Source organism: Hyla sarda, chromosome 4 (assembly GCF_029499605.1).
Source record: "Hyla sarda isolate aHylSar1 chromosome 4, aHylSar1.hap1, whole genome shotgun sequence".
Taxonomy (NCBI): Eukaryota; Metazoa; Chordata; class Amphibia; order Anura; family Hylidae; genus Hyla; species Hyla sarda.
In genome coordinates, this window is record NC_079192.1 from 125863775 (window position 1) to 125890803 (window position 27029).

At 42.1% G+C, this 27029-nt stretch overlaps 1 protein-coding gene across 1 annotated transcript in view; it reads right to left on the reverse strand.

Annotated features, from left to right (window-relative positions):
* Window positions 1-7718: 7718 nt before the first annotated feature.
* FKBP8 (FKBP prolyl isomerase 8) overlaps window positions 7719-27029 on the reverse strand; it is a 66861-nt gene continuing 47550 nt past the window's right edge. Inside the window, exons 8-9 of the mRNA XM_056569810.1 lie at window positions 21687-21833; window positions 7719-10470 (exon numbers count right to left, since the gene is read on the reverse strand). Coding sequence (XP_056425785.1) covers window positions 10384-10470; window positions 21687-21833 — 234 coding nt within the window. The 3' untranslated portion in view covers window positions 7719-10383. The remainder of the gene's footprint in view (window positions 10471-21686; window positions 21834-27029) is intronic.

Sequence of the window (27029 nt, forward strand, 5' to 3'; positions counted from 1 at the left end):
TCCTCTGACCGTCTTGGAGGCCAGTATCTCTTTCACTGAGAAGACGTCAGAAGAACCGGAGACAGGAGTGGGAGAAACTAACTTGGGAGAGAAACGGTTGATGATGAGTGGTTTAAGAAGAGAGACATGAAAGGCATTAGGAATACGGAGAGAAGGAGGAAGAAGAAGTTTGTAAGAGACAGGATTAATTTGGCACAAGACTTTGAAAGGACCAAGATAGCGTGGACCCAGTTTGTAACTGGGGACACGAAAGCGGACATATTTAGCGGAGAGCCATACCTTGTCTCCGGGAGCAAAAATGGGGGGAGCTCTTCTTTTCTTATCGGCAAACTTTTTCATGCGAGATGAAGCCTGTAAAAGAGAATTTTGGGTCTCTTTCCATATGGTGGAAAGATCACGAGTCACTTCATCTACAGCGGGCAAACCAGAGGGCAAGGGAGTAGGGAGGGGGGGAAGAGGGTGACGGCCGTACACCACGAAAAATGGGGATTTGGAGGAAGATTCAGAGACTCTAAAGTTATACGAGAATTCGGCCCATGGTAGAAGATCTGCCCAATCATCCTGGCGGGAGGAAACAAAATGTCGTAAATAATCACCCAAGACCTGGTTAATTCTTTCTACTTGTCCATTGGATTGAGGATGATATGCAGAAGAAAAGTTTAATTTAATCTTGAGTTGTTTACAGAGAGCCCTCCAGAATTTTGACACGAATTGGACGCCTCTATCCGAGACTATCTGTGTGGGCAACCCGTGAAGACGAAAAATGTGTACAAAAAATTGTTTAGCCAACTGAGGCGCTGAAGGAAGACCAGGAAGAGGGATGAAATGTGCCATTTTGGAGAATCGATCAACGACCACCCAAACAACAGTGTTGCCACGGGATGGGGGTAGGTCTGTAATAAAATCCATACCAATCAGAGACCAAGGCTGTTCGGGGACAGGCAGAGGATGAAGAAAACCAGCGGGCTTCTGGCGAGGAGTCTTATCCCGGGCACAGACAGTGCAGGCTCGCACAAAGTCCACGACATCCGTCTCCAGAGTCGGCCACCAATAGAAGCGAGAGATGAGTTGCACAGATTTCTTGATGCCTGCATGACCTGCGAGATGGGAGGAGTGACCCCATTTGAGGATTCCGAGGCGTTGGCGTGGAGAGACGAAGGTCTTTCCTGGAGGAGTTTGCCTGATGGAGGCTGGAGAAGTGGAAATCAGGCAGTCAGGAGGAATGATGTGTTGCGGAGAGAGTTCAACTTCCGAGGCATCCGAGGAACGAGAGAGAGCATCGGCCCTAATGTTCTTATCGGCAGGCCGAAAGTGAATTTCAAAATTAAATCGGGCAAAGAACAGAGACCACCTGGCCTGGCGAGGATTCAGCCGTTGGGCAGACTGGAGATAGGAGAGGTTCTTGTGATCGGTGTAAATAATAACTGGAAATCTTGATCCCTCCAGCAGATGCCTCCATTCCTCAAGTGCTAATTTAATGGCTAGAAGCTCTCGATCCCCGATGGAGTAGTTCCTCTCCGCCGGAGAGAAGGTCCTAGAAAAAAACCCACAAGTAACAGCATGCCCGGAAGAATTTTTTTGTAGAAGGACCGCTCCAGCTCCTACAGAGGAGGCATCAACCTCCAATAGAAAGGGTTTAGATGGGTCAGGTCTGGAGAGCACGGGAGCCGAAGAAAAGGCAGACTTGAGCCGTTTAAAGGCGTCTTCCGCTTGAGGAGGCCAAGACTTGGGATTGGCATTTTTTTTGGTTAAAGCCACGATAGGAGCCACAACGGTAGAAAAATGTGGAATAAATTGCCTGTAATAATTGGCGAACCCCAAAAAACGTTGGATAGCACGGAGTCCGGAGGGGCGTGGCCAATCTAAGACGGCAGAGAGTTTGTCTGGATCCATTTGTAGTCCCTGGCCAGAGACCAAGTATCCTAGGAAAGGAAGAGATTGGCATTCAAACAGACATTTCTCTATCTTGGCATAAAGTTGATTGTCACGAAGTCTCTGAAGAACCATACGGACATGCTGGCGGTGTTCTTCTAGATTGGCAGAAAAAATCAGGATATCGTCCAGATATACAACAACACAGGAGTATAAGAGATCACGAAAAATTTCATTAACAAAGTCTTGGAAGACGGCAGGGGCGTTGCACAGGCCAAAGGGCATGACCAGATACTCAAAGTGTCCATCTCTAGTGTTAAATGCCGTTTTCCATTCATCCCCCTCTCTGATGCGGATGAGATTATAAGCACCTCTTAAGTCCAGTTTGGTAAAGATGTGGGCACCTTGGAGGCGATCAAAGAGTTCAGAGATGAGGGGTAGGGGGTAGCGGTTCTTTACCGTGATTTTATTAAGACCGCGGTAGTCAATGCAAGGACGTAGAGAGCCATCTTTTTTGGACACAAAGAAAAATCCGGCTCCGGCAGAAGAGGAGGATTTACGGATAAAGCCCTTTTTTAAATTTTCCTGGATGTACTCAGACATAGCAAGAGTCTCTGGGGCGGACAGAGGGTAAATTCTGCCCCGGGGTGGAGTAGTGCCCGGGAGGAGGTCAATAGGACAATCATAAGGCCTGTGAGGAGGTAGAGTCTCAGCTTGTTTTTTGCAAAAAACATCCGCAAAGTCCATATAGGCCTTAGGGAGACCGGTTACAGGGGGAACCACAGAGTCACGGCAAGGGGTACTGGGAACCGGTTTTAGGCAGTCCTTGAAACAAGAGGGCCCCCAACTCTTGATCTCCCCAGTGGACCAATCCAGGGTTGGGGAATGGAGTTGAAGCCAGGGTAGTCCAAGGAGAATTTCGGAAGTGCAATTGGGGAGGACCAAAAATTCAATCCTCTCGTGATGAGGTCCGATGCACATTAGAAGGGGCTCCGTACGGAAACATATGGTACAGTCCAATCTTTCATTGTTTACACAATTGATGTAGAGGGGTCTGGCGAGACTGGTCACCGGGATGTTGAACCTATTGACGAGAGAGGCCAAAATAAAATTTCCTGCAGATCCGGAATCCAAGAAGGCCATAGTAGAGAAGGAGAAGGCAGAGGCAGATATCCGCACAGGCACAGTAAGACGTGGAGAAGCAGAGTAGACATCAAGGACTGTCTCACCTTTGTGCGGAGTCAGCGTACGTCTTTCCAGGCGGGGAGGACGGATAGGACAATCCTTCAGGAAGTGTTCGGTACTGGCACAGTACAGGCAGAGATTCTCCATGCGGCGTCGTGTCCTCTCTTGAGGTGTCAGGCGAGACCGGTCGACCTGCATAGCCTCCACGGCGGGAGGCACAGGAACGGATTGCAGGGGACCAGAGGAGAGAGGAGCCGGGGAGAAAAAACGCCTTGTGCGAACAAAGTCCATATCCTGGCGGAGCTCCTGTCGCCTTTCGGAAAAACGCATGTCAATGCGAGTGGCTAGATGAATGAGTTCATGTAGGTTAGCAGGGATTTCTCGTGCGGCCAGAACATCTTTAATGTTGCTGGATAGGCCTTGTTTAAAGGTCGCGCAGAGGGCCTCATTATTCCAGGATAATTCTGAAGCAAGAGTACGGAATTGTACGGCGTACTCGCCAACGGAAGAATTACCCTGGACCAGGTTCAACAGGGCAGTCTCAGCAGAAGAGGCTCGGGCAGGTTCCTCAAAGACACTTCGAATTTCCGAGAAGAAGGAGTGTATAGAGGCAGTGACGGGGTCATTGCGGTCCCAGAGCGGTGTGGCCCATGACAGAGCTTTTCCAGACAGAAGGCTGACTACGAAAGCCACCTTAGACCTTTCAGTAGGAAACTGGTCCGACATCATCTCCAAGTGCAGGGAACATTGGGAAAGAAAGCCACGGCAGAATTTAGAGTCCCCATCAAATTTATCCGGCAAGGATAGTCGTAGACCAGAAGCGGCCACTCGCTGCGGAGGAGGTGCAGGAGCTGGCGGAGGAGATGATTGCTGAAGCTGTGGTAGTAGCTGCTGTAGCATCACGGTCAGTTGAGACAGCTGTTGGCCTTGTTGCGCAATCTGTTGTGACTGCTGGGCGACCACCGTGGTGAGGTCGGCGACAACTGGCAGAGGAACTTCAGCGGGATCCATGGCCGGATCTACTGTCACGATGCCGGCTGGCAGGTAGTGGATCCTCTGTGCCAGAGAGGGATTGGCGTGGACCGTGCTAGTGGATCGGTTCTAAGTCACTACTGGTTTTCACCAGAGCCCGCCGCAAAGCGGGATGGTCTTGCTGCGGCGGTAGTGACCAGGTCGTATCCACTAGCAACGGCTCAACCTCTCTGACTGCTGAAGATAGGCGCGGTACAAGGGAGTAGACAGAAGCAAGGTCGGACGTAGCAGAAGGTCGGGGCAGGCAGCAAGGATCGTAGTCGGGGGCAACGGCAGGAGGTCTGGAACACAGGCTAGGAACACACAAGGAAACGCTTTCACTGGCACAATGGCAACAAGATCCGGCGAGGGAGTGAAGGGGAAGTGAGGTATAAATAGGGAGTGCACAGGTGAACACACTAATTGGAACCACTGCGCCAATCAGCGGCGCAGTGGCCCTTTAAATCGCAGAGACCCGGCGCGCGCGCGCCCTAGGGAGCGGGGCCGCGCGCGCCGGGACAGGACAGACGGAGAGCGAGTCAGGTACGGGAGCCGGGATGCGCATCGCGAGCGGGCGCCACCCGCATCGCGAATCGCATCCCGGCTGGAGACGGTATCGCAGCGCACCGGGTCAGTGGAGCTGCCCGGAGCGCTGCGGTAGCGAGAGAGAAGCGAGCGCTCCGGGGAGGAACGGGGACCCGGAGCGCTCGGCGTAACAATTAAGTTAAGGTTGCCAATAATTTTGTCCAGCCCATTTTTGGAGTTTGGTGTGACATTATGTCCAATTAGCTTTTTTTCCTCCCTTTTTTTGGTTTAGTTCCAATACACACAAAGGGAATAAAGATGTGTATAGCAAAATGTGTCCCTGCAATCGTTTTCTGTGAGAAATAATTCATTTTCTTGACAAATTTCAAGGGTGCCAAGGTCTAGATTTGCCTTTGTCCACAGTGAGCAACATTATCAAAAAGTTTGCAACCCATGGCACTGTAGCTTATCTCCCTGGGCGTGGACGGAAGAGAAAAATTGATGAAAGGTGTTAATGCAGGATAGTCCGGATGGTGGATAAGCAGCCCCAAACAATTTCCAAAGATATAAGATATTGTCAGCGCTAACTATCCGTCGACATTTAAATGAAATGAAACGCTATGGCAGGAGACCCAGGAGGACCCCACTGCGGACACAGAGACAAAAAAACCAAGACTACATTTTGCCAAAATGAACTTGAGTAAGCCAAAATCATTCTGGAAAAACTCCTTGTGGACAGATGAGACCAAGATAGAGCTTTTTGGTAAAGCACATCATTCTACTGTTTACAGAAAATGGACTGGGGCCTACAAAGAAAAGAACACAGTACCTACAGTGAACTATGGTGGAGGTTCTATGGTGTTTTGGGGTTGTTTTTCTGCCTCTGGCATCATGAAATCTGAGGATTACCAATGGATTTTGGGTCACCCTGTGCAGCCCAGTGTCAGAAAGCTGGGTTTGCGTCCAAGATCTTGGGTCTTCCAGCAGGACAATGATCCCAAACATACGTAAAAAAAAGCACCCAGAAATGGATGGCAACAAAGTGCTGGAGAGTTCTGAAGTGGCCAGCAATGAGTCCAGCTCTAAATCCCATTGAACACCTGTGGAGATATCTTAAAATTGCTGTTGGGAAAAGGCGCCCTTCCAATAAGAGAGACGAGGAGCAGTTTGCAAAGGAACAGTAGTCCAACATTCCGGCTGAGAGGTGTGAGGGTGGGTTCACACCACGATTTCTCTATACAGTTTTTGGATCCATTTAAAAAAACTAAAACATATGCAACCGTACAGCAAACCGTGGCCATAGACTTTCCATTCAAAACCGTATGCACCATATTGTATACGGGTGTCTCCGTTTTTCAAACCACACGGTTTTTTACTTTTTTTTTCTGGACAAAAAACCGTGGCCTACCAAAATAATTCATTTTCTTGACAAATTTCAAGGGTGCCAACATTTACGGCCATGACTGTATAACATACAATACTGTAATATTGTTAAACATGCACATTATCTACACATCATGTTTGTCTTTAAAGAGTTAGTCCCATCTGGGACATTTATTGCATATCCACAGGATGTGCTATAAGGGGGAGATTTATGAAAAACTGTGCAAAGGAAGAGTGTTACAGTTGCCCTTGGCAACCAATCAGATTGCTTCTTTCATTTTTAAAGAGATCTGTGAAATATAAAAGAAGCAATCTGATTGGTTGCTGGGCAACTTGGCAACTTTTCCTCTGGACAGGTTTTGATACATCTCCCCCTAAATGTTTACTAGATGCAGGTTCCACCTCTGGGATCTGCACCTCTCTCTAGAATTAGGTCCTATTGACCCCCCACCAGCCTGTTTGTAGCTGCCAGGGGTGGACAGGTTTTGATAAATCTCCCCCTTAATGTTTATTCCATAAAAACAGCAAGCAAAAAAGAAAGCTACGTTTCGGTAGTCTCACACCACCATCTTCAGGCATAGTGCATTGTGCAAACACTGGATGTTAAATAGCCACAAGTGACATCATGAGTTCAATTACAACCAATCAAGTACAAGAATTCATAATAAGAAATACAAAAAGGTGCATGTGCATATAATTAATAAATATTATAAAACAATTCCAAAAATAATGCAAAAGTTGTGCAATCATACAATGTGCAGTTACATATAATGTTAACTTTGGATACCATTATATGTAACTGCACACTGTATGATTGCACAACTTTTGCATTTGTTTTGGAATTGTTTTATAATATTTATTAATTATATGCACATGCACTTTTTTGTATTTATTATTATGAATTCTTGTACTTGATTGGTTGTAATTGAACTCATGATGTCACTTGTGGCTATTTAACAGCCAGTGTTTGCACAATGCACTATGCCTGAAGATGGTGGTGTGAGACTACCGAAACGTAGCTTTCTTTTTTGCTTCCAGTTTTTATGGAATAAACCCACTTTTTCACACTGAATACATCGTGTGTGCTGCTGTCTTTCTCCAGTACTACCTCAGTTGGGACTCCTAACCAGTGCCCCTGTGACGGCGTGCACCTTTTTTGCTCTTTGTGGATATGCTGCTTCTTTTTCCAAGCCCCTAAATGTTTACTAGATGCAGGTTCCACCTCTGGGATCTGCACATCTCTCTAGAATTAAAGGGGTACTCCGGTGAAAAACTTTTTTCTTTTAAATCAACTGATGGCAGAAAGTTAAACATATTTGTAAATTACTTCTATTAAAAAAATCTTAATCCTTCCAGTACTTATTAGCTGCTGAATGCTACAGTGGAAATTCCTTTCTTTTTGGAACACTGATGACATGACGACCACAGTGCTCTCTGCTGACATCTCTATCCATTTTAGCAACCATGCATAGCAGATGTATGTTAAGGGCAGCATGGTGGCTCAGTGGTTAGCACTGCTGCCTTGCAGTGCTGGGGACTTGGGTTCAAATCCCACTAAGGACAACAATAAATAAAGCATTATTATTATAATAACGTCAGCAGAGAGAACTGTGCTCGTGATGTCATCAGAGAGCATTCCAAAAAGAAAATAATTTCCTCTGTAGTATTCAGAAGCTAATAAGTACAGGAAGGATTAAGATTTTTTAATAGAAGTAATTTACAAATATGTTTAACTTTCTGCCACCAGTTGATTTAAAAGAAAAAAGGTTTTCACCGGAGTACACCTTTAAGGCCTATTGACCCCCCCTGTAGCTGCCAGAGGTTGCCTGGAAGCCAAAAACAGCCAAGCTAGTTGTTATACACAATTTGTGTAACCCTCGTTGGCCTTACTGGGAGTTGTGTGATCTTTGGGCATTACTGTATTTTAAGAAAATATGGACTTTTTTTGATACATAGCTCCAAATCTTTTTCATAGACATTGAAATCTCAACAACTGCAGTCAAAACTAGAGAAAGCTTAAATGGTCATTAAATGTTCAGAAAACTTTGCATAAATCAATAGCACAGGTGTATTTAAGTTTTATTAGGGAATACTAAAAGCCATCTTAAATTCTTCTCAAGATTAATAATTTAACTAAAATATCAGGTAACAGCTGCCATAGAGGTCTATGAAGTGAGGAGGGTGGAAGTGGAAATGGCTGGAAAAAGACAGAGGGGGATATTTATCATTGTGTTCTACTGCTTTTTTTGGACTACATTTGCGATTTTCAGGGGGTTTTTTGCGCTAATTGCAGGGGTTTTTTTTTTGCATTTTTTTTCTTTCAAAGTTCTAAATTCAGTCATTTTGACCTTTTGGTGTTGCTAGACCATTTTTTTAATTGACGGATGCAGTGGTCACGAATTTATTATCTGCCTGTTTTTGATTTTTGAGCAAATTTTGCCGTAACTGGTGCAAAAAAAAACGCAAATCTACACCACCTCCCGACCAGGTTTAAGAAAGATTACTATTCCTGTCTGCAAAAAATAAAAAATCATCAGCCAGAGTGAAAGAGAGGGAGAGAGAGAGAGAAAGCGAGAGAGAGAGAGAGAGAGAGAGAGAGAGAGAGAGAGAATAAGGTAGAGAATAAGAACATTTAAAGACATAAAAAGTTAAAAATTTTAAAAACGTGCAAAGGAAAAGTAAAGCAGTTAAATGTGAAATAATCAGATATATTTTTTAAGGTACAAAAAAGGAATGGTAGCGATGTAAGAAACAATAAGATTGTTAGCAATTGCCAACATCTCACAATTTCATGCGCCCAAGTTTAAAAAAATATCTGACAAAGTGATAACAAAATAAAAAAAATAAAAAAAAGGTGAAAGGTATAAAAAAATAAAAATAAAATAAAAACTTGTTCAACTAAAACCTCCGTCTCTTGATCACTAAAGTCTTTTTTTTCCCTGGCCTGCGGCCAGGTAAATCACTATTTGAATGTGAGGGAGACTCTCTTTGCAGACACTATTTTAGACATTAATTTGCCTTAAATTTAAAGCTAAAACAATTATAGGGGTATTCCGGCCAAAAACATTTTATTCCCTATCCAAAGGATAGGGGATAAGATGTCTGATCGCGGGGGGCCGCCGCTGGGACCCCCCTAGATCTCCCTGCAGCACCCGCATTCTCTCCGGGAGCTACGTCTACAGTTTCGGAAACCTCACGCCATGCCCCCTCCATTCATGTCTATGGGAGGGGGCGTGAAGGCCCCCCATGATCAAACATCTTATCCTCTATGCTTTGGATAGGGGATAAAATGTTTTTTCCTGGAATACCCCTGTAAAGCCAAATGCACAGATAAACAAGCTCCTCAGAAGCAGGGTAGAAGTGATCCGAAAGCAGCGGTAGAAAATGATCTGGGTGTAGATGTGCGCAAAATTTATCATGGTTACTGGGACAATGTGATAAATTTGGAGCAGCACCGCCAGAAAAATAAAAACGCATCTAGACAAACAACAAAAATGATCTAGCCAAGACCATTATTGATAAATAACCCCCAGAGGATTTAGCAGCTTGCAGTGAGTGTTTTACATCATCCCAGTACTAGATGTAAAGCTTAAACTGCTCAGTACTGCTCTATAATGTCATACTGTCAGCTGCTGTTGCTACTATGGATATGTATAGGGATATAGAGTAGTATGAGCCCTAATTCTATGTATGTGTATGTCTGTGTGCAGGTTATGGGAGACATCATAGCAGCTAGTCTTCACCCATTAACTTGATGACAAATAAAAATAAAAAATGCTAGTAGAGCTAAAACCCCTAAAATTCCATATACCAGTAATATAATGGCTAGAAATAATTCTACTCCTCATGTACACATGACAGCTTATCCTGAAAAATTACCTAAAACTAATGTATGTTTTTAGAACATAGTGTATACTGTTATACATTGAACCTAATAATAAAGCTATAAGCAGTATGTTCTTTCTATTGGATGCTGCAGATGTCAAAAATGTTATTATTTATTTATTTTTCAGATTTATGTCTATGTAGAGGGTTTGGCGCTCTGTTTCAAAATAACAGAGATCCAACTTCTTTAAAGAAATATTAGAAAATCAGCATACAATTTTGGACCTAAAATATGAACATTCACTTTAATGCAGAAAAAGCTTTATAAATAATTATAGTGCTAGGAATGTTAAAAGAATATAATCCTTTTCAATCAGTACTCGCCATCTTGCTTGCTTCAATCCCACAGTCCTTCCACCAGAAGAGTTTGGAGGGCCTGTTGTCTCCATGTGTGGTGGTGATGGCTGAGAATGCAATACTAGACACAGCTTCAATAATATAAAAGTATCAAGTCTTCAGTCATCATATGTTATCTGCACAACCATAAATTACAACTGAGCATTGTCCAGCAAACATCAATATTCAGGTGTTCTGCACAAGGATGAAAGTTGCCAGTAAACTTAGTAATGCTGCAGCAACAGCGCCAACAAGCAGCATTCTGTTGGTTACCTGAGGGCACAGGAAATACTGAGGTTAGATACACCTGGACAACACTGAAGATAAAATGTATAAGTGACTGTCAATGCTGCTTCCTAGTTACCATGTTATTATGTTAGTATAATTATTGTTAGTTTGTAGTTATGGTTCAGTAGTTGTCATCAATATCAATATCTAATGCCTCTTTTAAAAAACATAGAACCAGAAATTAATATTTAACCAGATACAAAAAAGGCAATATAAGGGTATGTTCACACAGAATAAAAGAAGCTCCAAAATCTGCCTGAAAAGAAACACAGTTTCCATCTCCAATTGACTTCAATGGGAAATGTTGAGAAACAGTACTGAAACATTTAGCACTTGAGGGAGATTTATCAAAACCTGTGCAGAGGAAAAGTTGCCCAGTTGTCCATAGCAACCAATCAGCTCGCTTTCATTTTTAACAAGGCCTCTGCAAAATGAAAGACGCGATCTGATTGGTTGCTATAGGCAACTGGGCAACTTTTCCTCTGCACAGGTTTTGATAAATCTCCCCCAAGAAGCCCTAAAGGTGCACTGTTTCCTGCACCCATGAATGCTGGATGCCAAATAAATGAATGTTGGAAACCGTGCTTCTTTAACCCCTTAAGGACGTAGCCCATTTTCACCTCTAGGACGCAGCCCTTTTTTGCACATCTGACCACTGTCACTTTAAACATTAATAACTCTGGAATGCTTTTACTTATCAATCTGTTTCCGAGATTGTTTTTTCGTGACATATTCGTGACTACTTTAACATAGTGGTAAATTTTTGTGGTAACTTGCATCCCTTCTTGGTGAAAAATCCCCAAATTTGATGAAAAAATTGAAAATTTAGCATTTTTCTAACTTTGAAGCTTTCTGCTTGTAAGGAAAATGGATATTCCAAATACATTTTTTTTGGATTCACATATACAATATGTCTACTTTATGATTGCATCATAAAATTGACGTGTTTTTACTTTTGGAAGACATCAGATGGCTTCAAAGTTCAGCAGCAATTTTACAATTTTTCACAAAATTTTCAAACTCGCTATTTTTCATGGACCAGTTCAGGTTTGAAGTGGATTTGAAGGGTCTTCATATTAGAAATACCCCATAAATGACCCCATTATAAAAACTGCACCCCCCAAAGTATTCAAAATGACATTCAGTAAGTGTTTTAACCCTTTAGGTGTTTCACAGGAAAAGCAGCAAAGTGAAGGAGAAAATTCAAAATCTTCATTTTTTACACTTGCATGTTCTTGTAGACCCAATTTTTGAATTTTTACAAGGGGTAAAAGGATATAATTTATACTACTACACTACATGTGTAGCCCAATTTTTCTTGAGTTAGCACATACCTCATATGTCTATGTAAATAGTTCGGCGGGCGCAGTAGAGGGCTCAGAAGCGAAGGAGCGACAAGGGGATTTTGGAGAGTACGTTTTTCTGAAATGGTTTTTGGGGGGCATGTTGCATTTAGGAAGCCCCTATGGTGCCAGAACAGCAAAAAAAAAAAAAAACACATGGCATACCATTTTGGAAATTAGATCCCTTGAGGAACGTCACAAGGAATTAAGTGAGCCTTAATACCCCACAGGTGTTTCACGACTTTTGCATATGTAAAAAAAAATATTATTTTTCACTAAAATGCGTGTTCCCCCCCAAATTTCAAATTTTTGCAAGGGTTAATAGCAGAAAATACCCCCCAAAATTTGTAATCCCATCTCTTCTGAGTATGGAGGTACCCCATAAGTTGACCTGAAGTGCACTACGGGCGAACTACAATGCTCAGAAGAGAAGGAGTCATATTTGGCTTTTTGAGAGCAAATTTTGCTCGGGGGGCATGTCGCATTTAGGAAGCCCCTATGGTGCCAGGACAGCAAAAAAAAAAAAACACATGGCATACCATTTTGGAAACTAGACCCCTTGAGGAACATAACAAGGGATAAAGTGAACCTTAATATCCCACAGGTGTTTCACGACTTTTGCATATGTAAAAAAAGAATTTTTTTTTTTACCAAAAATGCTTGGTTTAGCAAAAATTTTACATTTTTAAAAAAGGTAATAGCAGAAAATACCCCCCAAAATTTGAAGCCCAATTTCTCCCGATACAAAAAACACCCCATATGGGGATGAAAAGTGCTCTGCTGGTGCACTACAGGTCTCAGAAGAGAAGGAGTCACATTTGGCTTTTTGGAAGCAAATTTTGCTCTGGGGGCATGCCGCATTTAGGAAGCCCCTATGGTGCCAGCAATAAAAAACCCACATGACATACAATTTTGGAAACTAGACCCGTTGGGGAACGTAACAAGGGGTAAAGTGAACCTTAATACCCCACAGGTGTTTCACGACTTTTGCATATGTAAAAAAAAACACTACACTAAAATGCTTGTTTTCCCCTAAATTTTACATTTTTACAAGGGATAATAGCAGAAAATACCCCCCAAAATTTGTAACCCCATCTCTTCTGAGTATTGAAATACCCCATAAGTGGACATTAAGTGCACTGGGGGCGAACTACAATGCTCAGAAGATAAGGAGCATCATTGAGCTTTTGGAGAGAGAATTTGGCCATGTGCATTTACAAAGCCCCAAGTGGTGCCAGAACAGATGACCCCCCCACATGTGACCCCATTTTTTAAACTACGCCCCTCACAGAATGTAATAATGGGTGCAGTGAGAATTTACACCCCACTGGCATTTGACGGATCTTTTGAACAGTGGGCTGTGCAAATTAAAAATTTTATTTTTCATTTTCACAGACCCCTGTTTCAAAGATCTGTCAGACACCTGTGGGGTGTAAATGCTCACTATACCCCTTGTTACATTCCGTGAGGGGTTTAGTTTCCAAAATGGGGTCACATGTGGGTATTTATTGTTTTCCGCTTATGTCAGAACCGCTGTAAAATCAGCCACCCCTGCGCAAATCACCAATTTAGACCTAAAATGTACATGGTGCACTCTGCCTTCTGAGCCTTGTTGTGCACCTGCAGAGCACTTTGCGCCCCACATATGGGGTATCTCCGTACTTAGGAGAAATTGCGTTACAAATTTTGGGGGCTTTTTTTCTTTTACCGCTTGTGAAATTTAAAAGTATGGGGCAACACCAGTATGTTAGTGTACAAAAATGGTTTTTTTTACACTAACATGCTGGTATAGACCCCAACTTTACCTTTTCACAAGGGGTAAAAGGAGAAAAAGCCCCCTAAAATTTGTAAGGCAATTTCTCCCGAGTACGGAAATACCCCATATGTGGCCCTAAACTGTTGCCTTGAAATACGACAGGGCTCCAAAGTGAGAGCGCCATACGCATTTGAGGCCTAAATTAGGGATTTGCATAGGGGTGGACATAGGGGTATTCTAGCCAGTGATTCCCAAACAGGGTGCCTCCAGCTGTTGCAAAACTCCCAGCATGCTTGGACAGTCAATGGCTGTCCGGAAATGCTGGGAGTTTTTGTTTTGCAACAGCTGGAGGCTCCGTTTTGGAAACACTGCCGTAGGATAAGTTTTTCATTTTTATTGAGGGGGAAGGGGGGGTGGGTGTATAGTGTATGTGTGTATATGTAGTGTTTTACTCTTTATTTTGTGTTAGTGTATTGTAGTGTAGTGTTTTTAGGTTACATACATACTGACGGAGGATTACACTGAGTCTCCCGCTAGGAGTTTGAGCTGCGGCGGAAAATTTGCCGCAGCTCAAACTTGAAGTGGGGAACTCACTGTAATCCGCCGCCAGTGTGAATGTAACCTGTACATTCACATGGGAGGGGGGGGCAAAACTACAACTCCCAGCATGCACTGACAGAACGTGCATGCTGGGAGTTGTAGTTTTGCAACAGCTGGAGGCACACTGGTTGGAAAATACTGAGTTAGGTCATAGAACCTATTACCTAACTCGGTATTTCCCAACCAGTGTGCCTCCAGCTGTTGCAGAACTACAACTGTCAGCATGTACTGATTGCCAAAGGGAATGCTGGGAGATGTAGTTATGCAACAGCTGGAGGTACGCAAGTACAACTCCCAGCATGCCGAGACAGCCTTTTGCTGTTCCTGAATGCTGGGAGTTGTAGTTATGCCAACACAGCAAACAGCTGTCAAGGCATGGTGGGAGTTGTAGTTTTGCAACATCTGGAGGGACACAGTTTAGAGACCACTCTCCAAACTGTCGCCCTGCAGATGTTGCTAGGCAACAGACTCCCGGACACGCCACCGCCATACTCACCTCCACCGCCGCCATGATAGCCACCGCTACTACACGGTTCCCCCCGCTGTGCCCGGACACCGATGGGTGGGCATAGCGGGGGGAACCGAACTTTAACCCCCCCCCAGTCTGCTATTGGTTGGTCGCTCCGGCCGATCAATAGCAGGGATAGGAGGGGGTGGCATCCCTGCCACCTCACTCCTATCCCTTCAGGGGGATCGAGGGTGTCTTGGACACCCCCGATCCCCCTTATTTTATCACGGCACCGCCATTGGTGGGCAGGGGGAGAGTGCTCCCCCTGCAAACATCATAGATGCTGTGATCAGAACTGATCACGGCATCTATGGGGTTAATGCTGCCGACATTGCTGCCGGCAGCTGCGGTGGGACTCCGGCTGGTATTGACAGCTGAGTCCCGCTGGCGATCTCCTGCACTGCCCACGGCAGAGCATGAGATCGCTTGGGCGTATGCATACGTCCATTTCTGCGAACGTGTAGTTCGCCTGGACGTATGAATACGTCCAATAGCGGGAAGGGGTTAAGAGCTTATTTTGTGCTGCCATTTATCAGCAATGTTTCATACAGCATTTTTTTTTTTTTTTTTTTAAATGCCACTGGTGTTTCTGTTGCAAGTTTTTGGAACAAAAGCCAGAAGTGGATCTAAGATTTATCAAAAACTGTGCAGAGGAAGAGTGATGCAGTTGCCTATAGCAACCAGTCAGATTGCTTCTTTCATTTTTAAAGAGACCTTTGAAAAATGAAAGTGATCTGATTGGTTGCCATGGGCAACTGGGCAACTTTTCCTCTGGACAGGTTTTGATAAATCTTCCCCAGAAATTCTACCATTCATTTTACATCCCCTTTTTGCTTGAAAAAATGCTTATTTGTGAACGCATTCTTACAGGCTCATGCTGGCTTTACCTCTTTGCTTGCCACTGCAGAAAGTAAGGAAAGTTAAAATGTTACTGTTATTTAAACAACTTTTGACATGTCATAGAAACTGAGGGGGAGATTCATCAAAACCAGTGTGGAGGAAGAGTGGTGCAGTTTCCCATAGCAACCAATCAGATTGATTCTTTCATTTTTAACAAGGCCTTTGAAAAACGAATGAAGCAATCTGATTGGTTTCTATGGGCAACTGGGCAACCCTTACTCTGCACAGGTATTGATAAATATCCCGTAGAGACCCTACCAAATGCTACAAAGAATGAGAAGAAGTGCTCGGTTGAGTGTTTGTTCTCCCCGCAATATCTTCGCAGCAGTAGACAGATTCTATAGAAAGTCTATGGAGTCATCAGGATGAACAAGAGCTTAGTTGAGGGCTATCCCTGTTTGTTCTAGCATTTAGGCTAGGCTTTCACGCAGGTTTTTTCTGGCACTGCAGTTTTTGACCCAAAGTCAGAAGGGGATCCAACAGGAAGAAGTTTTATTCTTTTTCTTATATTTCCTATTCCTTTTGAATACACTTGTGGCTTTGGCACAAAAACTGCAGTGGCAGTTTTTCAAAAAACACTAGAAAAAAACCTGTGTGGAAACCTATCCTTAGTGGGATTTTAACAACCAGACTCCCACTGATTGAAACTTTCTGACATGTCTGTATGATAGAGACCAAAGCGTGCCCTTGCTGGATCCTTTCTTTTTAGGCTTGCACTGCCGACTTTGTGGTCCATCTAACAATTTTAGACTACATTTGGCACATTGAAGTAAGTGGATCTGGTGGGGGACACGATTTGATGTATGTCAGCATCCCTTCAGCTAGCTTGCTGACACATACCACAAAATGTGCTTTGTATCAAGTTTGAACCCGTTCTAAGCCCGTCTGATGTATAAAATAAAAACTGTAATGGTGTGTCCATACTTGGTTGGATTTCCTGCAGATTTGTGATGTAGGTTATATTCCGTAAAATTACAGTACAATAAAAGTAAATAGGGTTTTAAAAAACACAATTCATATGTCATAGCAATTCTCTGAATGGAAAACCAACATGTGTCAGAATTTCACACTATAGTGGAAGTAGTTATGTTGTTCCTTTAATCTCTGGACCAAAGGTCCTGGCAGTTGGACCCTACTGACTGAACTGAAGCTCTATCAATATGCTATATTATTTGTGGGGAAAACACTTAAATGTGCTTTGTTCTAGAATACATATATATATATATATATATATATATATATAACTCAACGTGTGTATGTATGTATATGTGTGTGTATGTTGCAGCATCACGTCCAAACGGGTAAAGATATTAACATGAAACTTGGGTCATTGCTCCCTAACCTCTGAAGACGTCACATGAAGAGACTAAACATGTTAGGGGCGGCAGTGTGAGGAATTTTAACATCAGCATCAGCAACAACTATCAGCACACACTGCAGGTGTGCTGATTACTAAAAATCAATGTCAGTCCAAATGGACAACAGCATATAGTGGGAGATTTATTAAAACCTGTGAAAAGGAAAAGTTGCTGAGTTGCCCAAAGCAACCAATCAGATTACGTCTTTCATTTTGCAGAAGCCTTGTTAAAAGTGAAAGAAGTGATCTGATTGGTTGCTATGGGCAACTAGGCAACTTTTCCTCTGGACAGGTTTTGATAAATCTCCCCCATAGAGATCACAGAGTGTTCTCATAATACTGGACTTTTAATTCATTTTCAGCTCATATAAATAGTTTTTTCAGTAATAAAAGTTAAGTTTTAAACAAATTATAGAGAGGGAAAACAAGTGGACTTTTTTACTCAGTCCTTTTGGACTGAGTTGCAGTATATAATTAACATGAAACTTGGCACACATGTTACTTATATGTCAACAACAAACATAGGATAGGTAATTTAACCTTTACTCACCCCCCATTTTCCAGGGGCTGGGTTTTTGTTTAAAGTCCCATACAAGTCTATGGGAAATATATGTTACTGCAAAACTTCCAAACGACTGGAGATATCTCGATAATACTTGGTCACATGTTATTTACATGTTCACTTAAAATATAGGATAGTTAATTTAACCCTTAACTACCCCCATTTGTGAGGGTCGGGGTTTTTGTTTAAAGTCCCATGCAAATCTACGGGAAATGTATGTTCTCACATAACTTCCGTACAGCTGGAGATATTTCAATAATACCTGGTACACATATTACTTATATGTCAAATAAAAATATATATTAGTTAAATTAACCCTTACCTACACTCTTATATAAAAGATGGGTTTTTGTTTCAAGTCCCATGCAAGTGTATGGGACTTCCAGTACTTTACTCCACAAGCTCCGCTCTACATCTCCTAGTGAATGTGCCAGTCTGGCTTGCAAGCCACACCCCATCTCACAAAGACATACACTGTTTATGACACACCCCTTTTATTCTCTACCCTTTTCTGTGCATCAGTCTGGCTTGCAAATCACGCCCAGTCCCACAAAGCCATGGCCCCTTCTATTTTCAGCTTACAATATCTTCATCACAAATCAGTCCCACCTGAGGACAAGATATGAGGATGGGACATAAGGACGGGATATGAGGTCGGGATATGAGGACGGGATAGGAGGTCGAGATAGGAGGACAGGATAAGAGGACAGGATATGAGGTCGGGATATGAGGATGGGATATGAGGACAGGATATGAGGATGGGATATGAGGTCGAGATATGAAGTTGAGATATGAGGACGGCATATGAGGACGGGATATGAGGATGAGATATGAGGTCGGGATATGGGGACGGGATATGGGGTCGGGCTATAAGGGCGGGCTATGAGGACGGGATATGAGGACGGGCTATGAGGACGGGCTATGAGGACGGGATATGAGGACGGGATATGAGGACGGGATATGAGGTCGGGATAGGAGGTCGAGATAGGAGGACGGGATAGGAGGTCGGGATAGGAGGTCGAGATATGAGGACAGAATATGAGGACATGATATGAGGATGGGATATGGGGACGGGATATAGGGTTGGGATATGACAACAATATATGAGGATGGGATATGAAGTCAAAAGCTTCCTCCTTTGTTGATTTCCCTCCCCAAAAAGGATTAGGAAGGAAAAACCGGGCAACGCCGGGTACTCAGCTAGTTTAAAATAAACACAAATACTTACACATCTCCTTGTCCATTTATACTTTCATCATGCATCCTGCATAAAACAGATGCACTATTCAAAATAATGTGTTTACATTATGCAAAATGGAGGTTACCCAAATCCACAAACAAATTATCCTTTCTGCAGTTATGCCCCTATCTGCTCTTGCAGTTTACCTCTTGTGAACCCCCAAATGACTCTGCCCTATCTTCTCTTGCAGTTTACCTCTTGTGAACCCCCAAATGACTCTGCCCCATCTGCTCTTGCACTTTACCTCTTGTGGACCCCCAAATGACTCTGCCCCATCTGTTATTGCACTTTACCTCTTGTGAACCCCCAAATGACTCTGCCCCATCTGCTCTTGCACTTTACCTCTTATGGACTCTCAAATGACTCTGCCCCATCTGCTCTTGCAATTTACCTCTTGTGGACCCCCAAATGCCCCCATCAGCTCTTGCACTTTAACTCTTGTAAACCCCAAATGACTTCTTGGAAAGTCTTCAGAATCCAACTGTCTTTTTGGCAATTGGATTCTACAGAGAGAAGGCAGGAACAGTTTATTGCTGCCCCTGCCCTCCTGGTCATTATACAGACAGTTCTCAATGAGCAGTGTGCACTCATCTCAGCAAGCAGCCATGAAGCTACCAATGATCATGTGATCAACAGGAACCAGTGCAAAAAAGAAAAAAGAAAAAAAGAGTGAAGTGAAACAATTTTTTTTTTAGATAAAACCAAAGTTTTAAAATAACAACACAGCTTTACTGTGATGTGACCACAAATAAGTTATTTCTTTATTCTATTCATGCTGTTAAAAATGTAGAATAAATAACATTATATTTTAATAGGTTGAACATTTTTCCCACGGCATTACTAAATATGTTTACCTTTTTTTGTTAACTTTTTTTTTTACAGATAAGTGGGGAGGGGCGGGATTTGAATATATTATGGGTTATATTTTATATTTGACATTATATTTTTACATTAATTTAAAACACTTTTTTAGTCTGATTGCTTAGACTGATCAAAGAAGTGCTATCGCAAACTGTATTAGTGGAGTCTACATGGCAGGCATGGAGGCCTTAAAGGGGTACTCCGCCCCTAGACATCTTATCCCCTATCCAAAGGATCTGCTGTGACCTCCGTGATTTCCATGCAGCACCTGGCGTTCTGAACATTATGTTCAGAATGCTGGGTTTAGGCGTCCGTGGTCATGACATCACACCATGCCCCCTCATGACGTCACATCACGCCCCCTCCATTCATGTCTATGGGAGGGGGCACGACGTTCAGAACTCCGGGTGCTGCACGAAGATCCCCAGCGGCGGGACCCCCGCGATCAGGGGATAGGGGGATAGGATGTCTAGGGGCGGAGTACCCCTTTAGTTAGGCACTGTTAAAAAAAAAGACATTTATTTCTTTTTTTTTTCTTTTTACATTTCCCACCAATTTTACCAACAATTGGAAATAATATTAAAATGATATAAAATAAATACATATCCCTTAAAAAAAAAAAAAAAAAAAAAAATATATATATATATATATATATATATATATATATATATATATATATATGTAATGGATAAAGGCAGCACACCACGATAATGTAATCCAAAAACTGTGAATTTATTCCATGATGTAAAAAACAACGTTTCGGCGATCTCTCACCGCCATTTTCAAGTGAGAGATCGCCGAAACGTTGTTTTTTACAACATGGAATAAATTCACAGTTTTTGGATTACATTATCGTGGTGTGCTGCCTTTATCCATTACATATCCAGCAGAACCGGAGCACCGAGGTTCAATAGGCTTACACCCATTCCACCATTCTGGATGTGCTGCTTTTTATGGACTTTCTATATATATATATATATATATATATATATATAATTTTAATAACTGAACAGAAAATGGGGGAAAAATAAATGTTTGCACTCAGCTGTTGTGTATCTGTGAGTAGTTGTTGAATACACAATAAATTAAAAAGCTGCCCTCTTATAACCTTTATAGGGATAGTCGATCTATTGTAGTATGAGGCTAAGTTTCCACTTGGTTTTTTTTTGTGCATTCCCCCCCCCCCCCCCCCCTCAAAAAACACCAAAACGGCCCTCATGCATTTTCCAAAAACCCGCTGCGATCGTCCTTCAACCTTCATCACTGAGACGCGGAGCGGCTTTCTCCTGCGCTCGCATCTCTGCTCTGTACTCCGGCCGGCCACTCACTCATTCATATTTCCCGCTGAGAGCTGTGATTAGCTGCCACCATCCGGCCAATCACCACTCTGGTAAAATATGAATGAGTGAAGTTCTATTCACATCACTGGCCGGAGTATAGGGCAGAGATGCAAGCGCTGTATAGAGCCGCTCCGCATCTCTGCTATATTATGGATGATCGCATCGGGTGTAAGGAGTGACACCTGGGGTGATCTGTCCATTAGTACAGGAACTACTTCTCCCATCATGGAACAGTGTGTTCCATGCTGGGAGTAGTAGTACTAACTAAAAAATATAAAAAAATAAAGAAAAAAAGTGAAAAACACACACTACATTTTTATTATTGTCAGCTACATGTTTAAAAATTTATAAAAATGTTGTCATAAAAAAATATAAATTTCATTAAATAAATTTTTTTTCCATCACTACTGCATCCTTTCTTTGTTTTTTTTTTTTTGTTTTTTTGGTACCCAACAAATTTTGAAAAAAACATCAAAGGGGCCAAAAATGCAATTTCCACTCAAAGGCAAAAAACGCCAGAGAAAATGCAAAAAATAAATAAATAAATAAAAAAAAAAGCCAAACACAGGAAAATGCTGTGGACTTTTTTCAGCATTTTTTGGGGACACAAAAAAAAACAAGTGGAGCCTTAGAGGAAAAGTTCAGTCTGTCATACAAGTACAATTCAGGTATGCAAATCCAAGAATTTTCTCTTTAATAGTAAGACAAAGTATTCCATGGGAGGCAGAACTCACCTTCTCTCTTGAGCTATGACGAATAAGCGGATTTAAGTCATCTCTAAGCTTAAGATGAGCTTTGGGTTTAGTTCTCACCAGGGATTTGGTGACTTCAGGCTGTCCTTTTTGTCTCCTTACCAGCTTAGAAAGCTCTGCATGGATTGCCTTTAAGGAAACAAATCTTTCTATTAGCCTTATTCATTGTATTAGTCATAGTGCTGTTTGGTAACACAAAAATCAGAATGCCTATTACACAGTAGTAATAGAATATTACTTATTAATCCAGTGATCTAACCAATAGCCTTACAAGGCCTAAAAGTTATTTCACTTACATAAGCTAATGCTCATTCATTAGAAACAGCAATTAGAATCAGGATGGAAACATTGTTGAAATATGAGCTGCAGACTGAAGTGACAGTGCATGGTGCTGTGCTAAGCATTAATGTGTTCAGTGCTGTACTGTTCTCTCTAAGAGCATTCTTCTCTGTATATCTTGATGTGATGTATATGATGGGTTCTGTATGTCCCAAGTAGACAACTCTGCCAAAGTGTCTGAACTATGATGATTCTGCTTCAACAACATGTCACATTTGTAGTATGATGTCTCTGTGAAAGTTCAAAACTTTAAGCAGTTCTCTTGGGTACAGCAATGACAGACATGTGGATGCAAACTGCAAAATACGCACACAGCAGGACTCACTGACTTTTGGGGTGTGGATTTTACTGGAATAGTTTTTAGGCTTTTGCAGAACCACTGAGATAGTGTTTTTTTTTATTTTTTTATGCCATTCACCATGCAGGTTTAGTAAAGCGATAACTATAGAATAAAGGTTGTTACGAACATGGTGATACAATTATGTGTGTTGTTTTTTCATGTATTTTTTTACTTTAAGCCTATGGCAGTGCCCAATCATTCAGTGCCTTCTATACGAGGCAGACTTGAGGCCATTGTTAGCATTCCAGGTGTAATAGCAGCCATTAGCACCCTGTGATTTTGATACACAGGCCGATGGGTTACAAAGGGAGCTCCCTCCCTCTGTCAACCATTTTAATTCCTTGATCAATACTGATATCTAAGAGTTTATATTGACATCTAAGAGGTTATATTGGTAGAATAGGATTAATCTACTAGCCACTAATGTTGTGGTGAAAGTCCAACATTTAGTCACTGCCGAGCTGGCACGGTGATTGTGCTGCAACAACTCCTTTGCCAGCCTGATTACTTTGACATGTTTGTATGCCATTTTATGGGCAATACTCTCCCTTATGATGTAAATGTTGGAAAAGGTTTAAATACCTAACATATAAACAAAACCATAAAACCAAGCTAATACCAAAAACAAAATGTGAATACAAGTAGACAAAACAGACATGGTCACACATTCACAATTTGTATTTTGATCTGATTGCTTCTCAGCATAAATTTAAAAACTAATAGGTTGTTAGTATACATTTTGATCAAAAAGTACAAACCCACTCGCCACGTCAAGGCCACCTAGTCAGAGTGGGTCCCTAACATCTCTAGCATAAAATGGCATAGCACTGAGCGGCGACAACCACCGCTGCAACACCAGTGCCCACAGGGGGAACGACCCACTGGCAAAGCAGCCCCAATATCACTCAGACCCGTCGCAGGGCTGCGCCTCCCCATAGACACGTTGCCACGGCAGCAATGGATGACGCACAGCACTACACCAGTGTGAACAAGGTGTAAAAGCTCACTTACCATGTGCTCCCAGTCAGACTGGGAGGCTACCAGAAAGGAAGGGGCCATATGTTGCTTCCTGCTAATTTATATACGGCTGGGCTGCGGGGGAGGGGTAGAGTGCAGACCAATTAAAAAAAAAAAACAGGGGGGTAGAAAACACAATGTGAATTCAAGTAGAGAAAACAGACATGGTTGCACATCCATAATTTGTATTTTTATCTACTTGCTTCTCAGCATAAAATCAAAAACTAACAGGTTGTTAGTATACATTTTGATCAAAAAGTCCCTAGCCCTATATAAATTAGCGGGAAGCTGCACCCCTTCCTTTCTGGCAGCCTCCCAGTCTGACTGGGAGCACATGGTAAGTGAGCTTTTACACCTTGTTCACACTGGTGTGGTGCTGTGTGGCGTCCGTTGCTGCCGTTGCACCGTGTCTATGGGGAGGCACGGCCCTGGGACTGGTCTGAGTTGCATTGGGGCTGCTCTGCCAGTGGGTCGTTCCCTTGTGGGCACTGGTGTTACGGCAGTGGTGGTTGCCGCCCAGTGCTACGCCATTTTATGCTAGGGATGTTAGGGTCCCACTCTAAATAGGTGGCCTTGACGTGGCAAGTGGGCTTCTACTTTTTGATCAAAATGAATACTAACAACCTGTTCGTTTTTGAATTTATGCTGAGAAGCAAGTAGATCAAAATACAAATTGTGGTGTGCGACCATGTCTGTTTTCTCTACTTGAATTCACATTGTGTTTTCTATCCCCCTCTTTTTTTGTTGTTTTTACTTGGTCTGCACTCTACCCCTCTCTTCCTCAGCCCAGCCCTATATAAATTAGCAGGAAGCTGCACAGGGCCCCTTCCTTTCTGGCAGCCTCGCAGTCTGACTGAGAGCACATGGTAAGTGAGCTTTTACACCTTGTTCGCACTGATGTGGTGCTGTGCGGCATATGTTGCTGCCATGGCACCGTGTCTATGTCTGTTTTCTCTACTTGAATTCACAAAACCAAAAACAAAATTGAGATTTACTATCATTAAAATAGCTTAGGGTGTCTTAGATACATCCTCCTGTTCTTGAGGATTTGGAGTTTGTCTGACAATTTAGGGAATTTTCATATAGGTGTAAACTTAAAGAGTTGTCCAGCAAAAAAAAAAAAAATTATTATCTCCTAAACACAGTATAGGGGATAAGAGTCTGATGCTAGAGGGTCCAACTACTGGGTTCTCACCCCCTTGCAATCTCTAGAACAGGTCCCCTGACTCTTAGAGAGAGAGTGTGCTGCAGACGATACACGCTCCATTTATTTCTATGGGAGTGCCGAAAATACCCGAGTACAGAACTCACATATATCCGACACTTCCATAGAAATTAAAGGGGTATTCCAGGAAAAAACTTTTTTTTATATATCAACTGGCTCCAGAAAGTTAAACAGATTTGTAAATTACTTCTATTAAAAAATCTTAATCCTTTCAGTACTTATGAGCTTCTGAAGTTAAGGTTGTTCTTTTCTGTCTAAGTGCTCTCTGATGACACGTGTCTCAGGAACCACCCAGTTTAGAAGCAAATCCCCACAGCAAACCTCTTCTAAACTGGGCAGTTCCCGAGACACGTGTCATCAGAGAGCACTTAGACAGAAAAGAACAACCTTAACTTCAGAAGCTCATAAGTACTGAAAGGATTAAGATTTTTTAATAGAAGTAATATACAAATCTGTTTAACTTTCTGGAGCCAGTTGATATATAAATAAAAGTTTTTTCCTGGATAACCCCTTTAATAGATGATGTGGTGTCTGCAGCCACATTCTGGATATCACAGGGGATATGCAGAATATCCTCCAGATATCTCCTAGCCCCCTTCCCAGGGATCAGACACTGAATTGTCCCTGACAAATTGTCAGACAAACCATGAACCCACAAAATTTAGGAATGGAGGGTGTATCAGGAAACTGAAAAACGGTTTCTAAGCACCCTAAGCTATTAAATTATAGTAACATCAATTTTTTGGGGGGTTTGCTACATGTCCTTTTAAAGTACCAGTACTTTTGGGGTTTAGAAATAAAACAGAATTTTTTTTTATCATTTAGGTAAGGTAAATTTCATATTATAGGACTATACCCAGATATTATTATATTTAAAATATTAACATAGAAGTTGTATCACAATATGATTCTACAAATATTATTCATAACTATATACCAGAGAAAAGGACTTTATTGGATAGGCTGTTTGAAAATACCGTATATGTATAATATAATGCATTAACCACCTCTGAATTTTTCATGTCTTGTGAATCTTATTCCTTTTTAAGGCCTCTCCTGATTTATTTAGTTAATACTTGTATCCCCTATGCACTAACAATTCTGCAGTATTTTTTTCTTAAAGCTGAGTGCTGTGCTGTTCTTTTGCTATTCATACTAGAATGGGTGGGCTCACACTGATAAAATTGATGAGGAAATGAAGAGGAAAATTTCCTTGCTGAAATTTTGGAGCTGAAATCCTCTACTTCTCCATGCAGAAATCAGTGCACACTTAGGCTAGTGTGCACTGCGGAATGTCCAGGCAGAAATTTCCACCCAGAGATTCCGAGTGCGGCCAGCACGGACTGAATCTGTTGGCACTAGGACCGCACGGACACTGCAGTCTCCAATAGACGCGTTCCGTGAGTATTTCTGCCTGAAGAATGAGCAACGCCATTGTTAAGGTGGAAATTTTCAAGCGGAATTTCCGTTCACAAATTCCGCTTCACAAGTGTGAATTTGTGAACGAAAACCCATTCACTATACTATACATTTTAGTATGTGGAATTTCTACCTGCAATTTCAAAGCGGAATTGCAGGCGGAAATTCCGTAGTGTGAACCTAGCCTAAGGGCTTGTCCACACTGAGAAAATTCAGGCAGAATCTGTCTGATTTGATGTGGATTCCCCTTTAAGACTAGGTTTCCACTTGTTTTTTTTTTTCTTTCCAAAAACGCCAATAAAAACACCCATTCTGCCGCATGGCGTTTTTTTTGTGAAAAAACGCTGTGGCCAGATGTTAGCTGCAAGTCAATAAGGGAACTGCAAAATGCCATATCCACTTGGCGTTTTTAAGTTTGGCTTCTTTTTTATCCTTTTGGCGTTTTTCTGCTATTTTGGGCTCCTTGGCAGTTTTTCAAAAACGACCTCTTGTTGAGACTTTGGCGTTTTCCTCTCATAGAAGTCTATGGGACTGAAAAAACGCCAAGAAAAACTCCATGTGGGTTTTAACTTTGGTGTTTTTGCAGGTGGTTTTTATTCTTTTATGGACTTTAGCAATCCAAAAAAGTGATGGAGATCTCGTTTTTGTTACAATTTCGTAGGGTACCATTCAAAAAATATTTAAAAAAAGTAACAGTAGTGTTGTAAAAAATTGTATTTAACAAAATTTATCTTTTTTATAACAAAATTTTTATAAATTTTCAAACAGGGATCAATTTATGTGGGTGGGCAGGGCACTAAAAATGTAGCCGACAATAATAAAAATGTAGTGTGTGTGTGTGTGTGTGCTTTTCACGTTTATTTTTTTTTAGGTAGTACTACTACTCCCAGCATGGAACACATACTGTTCCATGATGGAAGTAGTAGTACCTGTACTATTTGACAGATCGCCCCGGGTCCGTTGCGATCCTCCTGTATAATGTACA